This window comes from Babylonia areolata, chromosome 22, assembly GCF_041734735.1.
Source record: "Babylonia areolata isolate BAREFJ2019XMU chromosome 22, ASM4173473v1, whole genome shotgun sequence".
In the NCBI taxonomy this organism is placed as follows: Eukaryota; Metazoa; Mollusca; class Gastropoda; order Neogastropoda; family Buccinidae; genus Babylonia; species Babylonia areolata.
This window is the reverse complement of record NC_134897.1, coordinates 29,037,175-29,047,174: the sequence shown is the minus strand read 5'-3', so window position 1 is coordinate 29,047,174 and position 10,000 is coordinate 29,037,175. Positions and strand designations below refer to the sequence as shown.

At 41.9% G+C, this 10,000-nt stretch overlaps 1 protein-coding gene across 1 annotated transcript; it reads left to right on the top strand.

Moving 5' to 3' along the window:
- The first annotated feature begins 5,353 nt into the window (after positions 1 to 5,353).
- On the top strand, positions 5,354 to 7,972 carry LOC143297435 (uncharacterized). Its single transcript, XM_076609791.1, has 2 exons — positions 5,354 to 5,488; positions 6,968 to 7,972. Exon 2 carries the CDS (start codon positions 7,099 to 7,101, stop codon positions 7,915 to 7,917), a length of 819 nt encoding a protein of 272 aa, XP_076465906.1. The 5' UTR covers positions 5,354 to 5,488; positions 6,968 to 7,098; the 3' UTR covers positions 7,918 to 7,972.
- Positions 7,973 to 10,000: the final 2,028 nt, after the last annotated feature.

Below are 10,000 nucleotides of genomic sequence, written 5' to 3'. Positions count from 1 at the left end.
ATCTTGGTGCTGAGCCTGATGCCTTTGTTGTTCCACAGCCTGTTGTTGAGTCTGCCAAAGGCGGAGCTGGCCTTAGGATATATGTATATATACTCTGCTTACATTTTAATGTAGAGCATGCTGAACCAGCTTGTGGAGTGAGATGCAGTTCTCAACAATCCCCTCATCCCCCCAATTTTTATTATCAATATTGTTATTATTACTATTACTTTTTTTTCTCCCTGTTCAGTCTCAGGAGTTTTTAGGAATATCCTAGCATTTGATCAAAAAGTTAGACTTCTGGGCCATCCGATAAACACATACTGCTAATTCAACGGGTGCTGTAGCTGCATTAGTGGTTTCACACTGTTGAGATTTTCACTCTCTGAGGGCCTTGGGTCAAAGTTGGCCTGAATGGTGAGTTGGGGAGGTGGTCACAACTGGTCACAAAGAAAAGTTAAACTGAAGATCTGCTATGACGGGATACCTGTAATCAAATTCCTCCATGAAAAGAGGACTTTTGGGAGTCTTTATTTGGTTTAATTTTAATTATTTTTTGCGAGTACACATGCAATGAATGCCAACACACACACACAAACACACAATTTATTCTTTGAACACACATGCATAGTACTACTTAGTACATATATGTATGATAGTCGTGTCCGACTGTGACCATCAGAACAGCAGAGGAGGCAACTGCTGTTCCTATTATTTGGGCTAGAATTTGATTATAGTGGAGAGTGTCTTGCCCAAGTTACATCCCCACTCTCGGCCAAGAGGGTTTTAGGACGGTCGGCATTGGGATAGTTCCCAAAGGCCAGCTAGCCCCCAAGGCTGCAGCACTAAGAGCCAGTGCAATCTTGCTTCCTAGTTCGAGAGTCATAGTCCTTCACAAAAGGCTATAAGCTGTAAATGATTTCCCATTGAAACGGAGAAACCATTTCACACATACAATCAACGATACAGAATTTGACATTAACTGTGAAGTTCCATATGTATTCATATGTCACCTAATTTCAATCAGTGAGTTCAGGAAACCAGTTACAGTTTAAAGAAAACTTCTTCTTTTTTTCATAATAGAGTGACCCTGATTATGTGGCAGTTAATCCCGTGTGGCAGAAGGAAGAAAAAAATCGTGATTTTGCTTTTGTTGTCATAATAGATTGACCATATTTATTTGGCAGTTAAGGCAGTGTGTTAGAAGGAAGAACTGGTTTCAGCTCAGAATCACATTTACCCATATCTAATTGCATGGTACGTAATGAATCCTTTCGTTGGGATACCATTTCATGTTACTAATACCGCGCATCTGCACTGAGCTGGTTTCAGGAGGGCTCGATCTTCTGTTTGCTACACTGTGGCAGAGCGTTCGGTTTTTCAGCTGTACAAACTTGGAGTTCCTTGTCTTGATCTGTCCGGCACAGTCCGTCACTCACACCTGTCAAGAGAAATCGACGAGGTTTCTTTTCAAGCAGGCTTCAGTCCGTATCCTGGACATGTTCTCTGAATATACGTCATCCCGACCTCTCCGGTCACACCTACGTGTGTGTGTGTGTGTGTGTGTGTGTCCTTCAGTCTGACGTCAATCCACATTATATAGATTCCCCCGTGGGGAGGCCGGAGGTCTTTCAGTATAAACAGCACCCCCGCCTTCTGCATGGAGATTATGTGCAAGAAATCTCATCTTTTCTGTCACACTCTTTGTTTCTGCTTTTTTCCTTCCTTCGTTGGTGTCTCCTTTTTCTGCCATACCAGTCCATTCCCCCTTTTTCTTTTCAAGCAAGCCTTGACACTTTTTTTCTTCTCTTTTCCGCAGTCTATGATGTACTATCTGTGCTATTTTGCTCAGGCGATTAAGTAGTGATCATGTAAACACTGGGATGGACATTAGCTGTCCATTCTGCAGTGTCATTTGCATATAATTATGGCTTTTAAAAAAATGTATTTTTGTTTCCCATTGAAATATTTCAATTTCCCCTTTTGTACCTTCAGTTTTTATTTTGTAATCTGGGGATGATACATTTAGCGGAATGGCTGGCGTCTTCAGAACGACCAAATCTTATTTTCCCTAAGGAGCTAAATGGTAAGGATAATGTGTCATGAACTGTGTTTTGTAGGTTTATCTTATAGGTATTGTGTGTGTGTGTGTGTGTGTGTGTGTGTGTGTGTGTGTGTGTGTGTGCTGATGAGAGGCGCTGGGAAGGACTGTGACGTGGCCTAGCTTCCTCTGCACTTCCTCTCACAAGTGGTTTCGATTCATTCGCAAACCAGAATATATTCATTGTCGTAAATCGTTTTTCGTTCTTGTTTTTTCCTTCGACACTGTGCAACTCAGACAACGTCGACCTTGATCGGGTAAGTTTCGTTTTGCCAATGATGTGGTCAAGTTCCGTTGTTGGATAGACACTGTTGGTCTTTGTGGGTTTCCCCGTTTTTTATTTTTATTTTTTATTTTTTGCCCAGTCCTCATGTTGTATTGACGTACATTGTGTCTCACTGTTGAAACGACTGGGTTCGGACAAAAATAGACACTAGAATTGAGATATTAGTGTCTATGGTTCGGGGTGGGAATTTTTTGACTGGAGGTGGAATGACACACAATTATTAAGAAAACAATTTTTACAGGTCCAGTAATTATGAGATGGGGATACGTTCCCATCGATTTTGTATGATTGAGTTGGCCATCCAAACCTTCATATCGAGTATAGAAATGGAACGATGAATGATATAAACGAACGAACAAAGAAAGAAAGAAAAAGCATAGAAAGGAGACTGAGAAAGAAACGACTAACATGAAACAGAGGTGGTTAAATCTTTGGTGTGTCGGTTGTTGTGTCAACTGAGTTTTTATTTATTTATTTATTTATTTTTTAATAGCTGAAACTTCAGTTCCCTCGTCAAAAAACAAAACAAAACAAAACAAACAAACAACAACAACAAAAACAAAACAAAACAAAACAAAAGAACAACAAAAAACCAACAACAAAACAACTAAACTAAAATAAGAATAAATAAATAATGAATAGATAAATAAAATAACTAAAATCTAAAAAAAAAATCGAGCAGTTTATGGTCTGTCGATCTCTGTTTCCGTCTGCCGTGTCGATCACTGAGTTCAGTCTGTCTGTCTGCCTGACTGGCTCTGTTCATTACAATAACTGGTATTCCCCTTTCCCCTATTTCTGTTTCCATCCATGCACTGACCACTGAGGAAAAGGAGCCACCTTCTCCCCACTCTCTCCGTCTGTCTTTCTGTCCGTCTGTCTGTCTGTCTGTTCCCGAGTCTACCCCTCCGCCCTCCCTCCCTCTCTCTTTATCACCACACCACACCACGCCACACCACACAAACACACATTACTGTATGTGCATGTTTGTGTGTGTGTGTGTGTGTGTGTGTGTGTGTGTGTGTGTGTCCGTTACTTGTCACATGACTGAACGGACAAGGTCCGGTTCGGCGTCTTTTGTTCCCCGCTTTTTTGGCCAGCCTTCTCTTTGATAGTTCCGCCACCCTAATCGATCTCTGGAGAGTTTGACTCTGTCTTTATCCTGTTCCGCTTACTTGTCGTTACCTTATTCAGCTCTCTCTCTCTCTCCGTCTCTCTCTTTCTCTCTCCTTGTCTCTCTCTCCATCTCTGTCTCACCGTCTGTCTCCCTCGGCTCTGTCAGTTTCTCTCGATCTGTCTCTCTCGGTCTACCGGTCTCTGTCTCTCAGTCAGTCGAGTTTCAGCTCCCTCTCACACACTGTCATACACACGCACTCGTGCACGCGCGCGCGCACACCGGGTCGCACTACACACGCACACACACTGGCACACACTGACAGACACACACACACACGCACACTCACAAATAATAATGATAATGATAATAATTGTACTTATATCAGTGGCGCAAACTCCCTATAGATGGGTTCTAAGCGCCTCACATAATAAACAGTTCATATATATATATATTAGTGCATTATACAACATAAGAGCACATCATGACATAGAATACTTTCACGCATGCTCACAGACGTTCCCTGTCTGTCTGTCTGTCTGTCTGTCTGTCTGTCTGTCTCTCTCTCTCTCTCTCAGAGCAACCGAATACATCAGCAACAGAACTGTGAATCGGGGAATCGGGATTACCGATATAACTGTTTCGTAGGCGAATTCGGGAACAGGCGAATCGACCAATGATCACAATCATTATTATTAGTGTAACGACACTGAAAGTCCTGCCAAAGTACAGGGAAGTATTAATCATGCGCCCTTCACTTCATTATTACTGTGACTTGGGGATTTGGCCGGAGTGCCCGGGATCAGTTTTGCTGGTCGGGCCATGCGTCAATGTCGGAAAAAAGTACAGCTGTTTCTTTCTTTTTGTCATCCTGGTCAGCTTACTTGGGGGCTGTCCACTGAAGGCCCGAGGGGAAACGTGGGGACGGTGGGGTACGTCAGTGACTTAGTGGGAGTCAGTGGGCGTTGGGATTACGCTGACCGAAACGCACATCTACTGTCGCGCGCTAGCCGCGACACGCGCTCATTGCACGTGTACACAGAACACTAACACACACACACACACACACACACATACCGTTTGTGACATGCACACACTGTGGCTGACATGCACACACATACAAATATGAATATATATATATATATATATATATATATATATATATATATATATATGCATTGCTTACACACACACACACACACAGACACACAGACACACACACACACACACACACACACACACACACACATCCACATCCACACACACACCGTCTGTGACACGCACACACCGTCTGTGACACGCATACACTCAGTGTGACACGCACACATGGCACACACACACACACGCGGCGCGCGCGCACACACTGACATACACACACTGTGAAACACACACACACACACACACACACACACACACACACACACACACACACACACACACTGCATATTATATCCGTATGTTAGTATGAATGTATTGAGTTATTTCAGTCCTGTATTTTTATGAGTTACAGAATCCCAACAATCTTTGATAACTGAGGAAATGTACACAGATGAAAATAAAACAAAATTCTCCAACCTCAGATAACGGTTTGCTGACGTGGGGCTGGGTGGAGAGTGGGGGTGGGGGGTGGGGGGTGGGGGGGGGGGGAGCAGTGGGGAAGCCACCCACATTTGAAACGCAAATAGCTGTTAAGGAAAAAAAATGTTTTCAGTTAGAATTTCGAAAGCTTTTAACGGTTTTCGATTCTCCGTTGTGCGACGGAAAAATCCAGTCTTTTTTTTGACTTTTTGGATATTCCCGGCGCACAAATATATAAGAACCGCAGCAGAAACTTTTCAGCAGTGTTATTTAATGGCAAGCTGATCGGGCTGTCATTGTCGATGAACGTTAAGTTGTAATTTGTCTGTGTCGTTTGGACTGAAGGAACTCCTCTACGGAGCTGACTTCTGTATTGATCAACATTGACTGAATTGATCCAGTATCGAAGACATTTGGAAAGCTGTTTCAAGTGGGTGGAAACGTTAGAGTATATGCTGTGTTTTAAATAATGCTGTACTGTAATGTATTGTACCCGATTTTTCCGCGTGGAATTCAGGCTGTTCTCCCCTAAGAACGCGTTGCCAGAATCCGGCTCCAGTCTTTAAAAAAACAAAATTAAAAACATATTCTTCTTTTTCTTCTTCTTCTTTTAGTGTTATTATTTTTTGAAATCATAAATCAAAGTGATATATTTTTTTCAAAGTGGATATCTCACATGATTTTGTCAGGGACAATTCCTTTGTTGGCGTGAGTTATTCTACACGAGGTAGGTGAGTGCTGTACACGGTACCTCGTTTGATCGTCTTATCTAAAAGACTAGCACTCAGACCCGGCACCCGCCCAGAAAGTCTCTAGTGGAGGAAGGAGTTAACTGAAATTAACCAGTATGATGTGTGTGTGTGTGTGTGTGTGTGTGTGTGTGTGTGTGTGTGTGTGTGTGTGTGTGTGTGTGTGTGTGTGTGTGTGTTTTAGTTAAACCGGGCAAAAATACATTCCATCGTTTGAGTTTGATATACTTTTTTTCTCCCCCCAATTTGATAAAATGCAGTTTTAAACTTCTGATTCACCCACCACAGAAATGATTATTATCTGATAATGCATATCATAATTTGTTTAAAAACAGTTAAGCAGTGTGTTTCAGGACTGAATGTGCACTACTCAAAAACTACTACAACCCAAGCAACGTTTAGTTGTAGTCGCAAGTCGTAGAAGCTGTGCGAGTATTAAACAACAATACAGAGACGTAAATCTCTCCATTTACAAAGTACACAACTCCAAGTCAAAGCTCCTCGTGCTACCAATTCAACTAGCACACGGGTAAATAAAGCCGGGTACGTTGGTACAAACCCACTGGCAGAAGCGTTAAGCTTCACTTGATGTACATTTCTTCAGCCGTTGCTGTTGTAAGCACACGTCAGGTGATTGGTATAGGAAGAAGGGCGTTTTTTGTCTATTCCTTTTTTTGTATGTTATAGCTTTATGAGAATCAAATGTCCTTGGGAAACTGATACTTGGCTCGTTATGAATCAGGAATCAATTAAATGTCATATGCATGTCTTAAGTAACAATACTGATGATTTTTATATAAAAAAACCCATACTTTTGGGCATATTCAACTGGCGATGTAACATGCAGCAGAACATTTTACAGCAGGTATCACATATTGATTTAACGGGCCTGTTTTTACATTATTGTCATGGGACATGAAGAGTTTTCGCAGTCGCTTACGTGACTGAATACTTTGCTCAGTGATGCAGTCAAATAGTATGCCACAGTATATTTTGGTTTGGCCAAGGAAATTCTTCACAGACTAAACTATAGGCCTATAATTAAATCCATTGATATGAATGTCGAAGGTTAATTTCCATTGGATGAGGAAAACCACTCTTATTTCTTCATATGAAGTTTTATCGCCCTCTGACATTTGAAAATAATATTTCTGTTGCAGGACTTTCATTAAGGTCCTTCTACAATCAACGGGAAGGCGTACCATTCTGTGGTGCGGATATCTACAGTGTCGAAACCCTGCACCTGGGTCTGTTAGAACACGCAACTGAGATATTCGTGGAGACCTCCGTTATGGCTACGGTTGATACACACTACATCACTCCAATGCGAACATCTGCTGTACCGACGATGGTGTTGGAAATACTGGCTTCTCAGTTTTACTGCCCGAGCACCACATGCACGTCACAGTCACGACCTACTGATCTGGATACCTGTCATGAGTTCCTAACAGTCGGTCAACAGTCTGCTTCAGGTCATCACAAAAAGAGCCACGTTGCTTCTGAGGGACACAGCAAGAACAATTGTACACCAGGTGCCGACGAAAAGGATAACGAAAACTTGGCTGGCAGCCAACCGTCGACGGTTTGCGACTGCAGCTGTAAAACTTCAAGAAGAAGAAAGTCGGGGACGGAAGAAGCAACTGTTCAAACAGATGACAGCTGTCTGAACCAGGAGGACAGCGAGTCTGAAAAGGAAAGAAAATCGAGGACAGAAGAAGCAGCTCAACAAACGGACGTCAGCTGTTTCAACCAGGACAACCACGAGTCTGTCAAGAATCCGAAGACACTCGGAACACCAGCAGAAGAAGAAGAAGAAGAAGAAGAAGAAAGGAGTGCGCCCGTTCAAGGTAAACAAGCTGAGGGGTCTGGTGCTTCTGAGGCAAACAGCTCACTCCCGGAAGAGATGGTTTCTCGCTACAGACGTCTGCTGGTGGAGAACCGGCGTCTGATGAAGAGAAAGCAGTGTCGGGAGTGTGGACAGAAGGCGGCCAACATCACGCTGTTGCCGTGTGGACACTTCGTGTACTGTGAGGACTGCGCAAAGGAGCTGTCTCACTGCGGAGTTTGTCAGCGTCTCATTCTGGCTGACGTGAGGACGTTTTTGTGTTGAGGGACGTGCTTTGGGACCATGGTGGATCTTCTCCTGGCGTTTGGCTGGGGGCCTTCAAAGGGAGACGCTTGAGTTTATGTGAAAGTAGGAAAGCTTTGTGTGTGTGTGTGTGTGTGTGTGTGTGTGTGTGTGTGTGTGTGTGTGTGTGTGTGTGTGTGTGTGTGTGTGTGTGTGTGTGTACAAGAGAGAGAGAGAGAGAGAGAGAGAGAGAGAGAGAGAGAGAGAGAGATTCAGATTCAGAATGAGAATTCTAGGCCTAGGTCACTCATGAAGGGGAATATGAAGAAAGAAATACAATAATAATGGTACTATCTTTTCACTCAGAGATTAAGACAATGCAACTATGGAACTATAATGTTAATCAGGAACATTAAGAAGTAAGTATTTCCATATATTTAACAGCTTTGTAAAAAAACAACAACAAAAAAACAAAACAAAAACAACAACAACAGAGACAAATTTCGCACAACAGTCAGTACAAGACAACAATAAAACCAGTTTCAAAGTACATGGTTGACGGTAATATTTTGGTCGAATAAATGTTTCTCATGTTTCTGGCAGTACTTCACAACTAAGAACAAAATGAACTTCATCTTCTTTTGAACGTTTTACATATGGGAAAAATCAAATAAGATTATTCAACATTTCTGTCTTTGTACTGATGTATAGCCAAATCAGAAATATCTTGTTTAAACTTCGTTGTGATATACTTTATATGTTTAACTCTCTCCATACGAACGGCGAAAGAGACGACGTTAACAGCGTTTCACCCCAATTACAACCATCAAAATATTGCAAGCGGAAGGCTCTTATACTAAAGAGGTGAATGTTGACAAAGAATACCACAATTCTGACGACGGAAGCTAAAGGTTGGGTCATTGAGACACCCACTGGACATCCGAGGGATCTGTGTAGAGGAGCAGAGAGGACTGGCCGTACTGAGTGAGTTAAAAAGGTTCGGAAGCAAATGTGGTTTCACAAAATGCGCGACACAAAATACTCTATACAACTTCAATCGTTCACTGGTAGAAATATGCTGATTTCATTCTTGTCATTTGCAATCGCAATCGTGCGTTATAAAACTAATTTCACAGCCAACATCATCTACTTCACAGCCTACATCACACATATCCCAAACCATGTTTACACAATCAGAGGCGTACTATATATTCCCACTTCTTCTTTTTCTTCTTCGTTCGTGGGCTGCAACTCCCACGGTCACTCGTATGTACACGAGTGGGCTTTCACGTATATGACCGTTTTTACCCCGCCATGTAGGCAGCCATACTCCGTTTTCGGGGTATATGCCCAGTTGATTTTACCTCTCCTGTCCAACTCATGTAACATTTGGAGTTATTTTCTTGAATGTGTCAAAACTGTTTAATAAGTCGAATTTTTTTAATTGCTAAAAAAAAAGAAAAAAGAAAAAAAGAAAGAAAAAAAAGGAAGCTTATGAAGAAGAAAAAAGAAACAATTGACTTTATCCACGCTCTCTCTCTCTCTCTCTCTCTCTCTCTCTCTCTCTCTCTCTCTCTCTCTGTATGTGTATGTGTGTGTGTGTGTGTGTGTGTGTGTGTGTGTGTGTGTGTGTGTGTGTGTGTGTGTGTGCACGCGCGCTCGAGCCAGTGTGCTGTGTGTGTGTGTGTGTGTGTGTGTGTGTGTGTGTGTGTGTGTGCCTATGTGTGATTTCCCTGAATGTGTATAAAACCTGTATTATGGCTCCAGTCCATCTGTATCATCATTTAAGGCATAGATGTATCTGTGATTCTACTAGTTCTTTCACTGTGATTGTGATTTTACTGAATTTGTGTTAAAAAGAAAAGAAAAGAAAAAGACTCCGTATTGTGCCATTATTAGGAAACCGTATATGAGAGTTTGCAAACGATCACGCTTATGCTTGTATGTGTGTATGTGTGTATGTATGTATGCATGTATGTATGCATGTATGTATGTATGTATGTATGTATGTATGTATGTATGTATGTATGTATGTATGACAATGTATACTGTTTCTGTGTGTATTGTGTGAATAGAATAGAATAGAATAGATTTTATTGTCATGAAACCGTAAGGTTTATAAGAC

What these genes read in the sequence shown, in the direction of transcription:
- LOC143297435 (XM_076609791.1), top strand. Translation starts at nt 7,099, where the DNA reads ATGGCTACGGTTGATACACACTACATCACTCCAATGCGAACATCTGCT.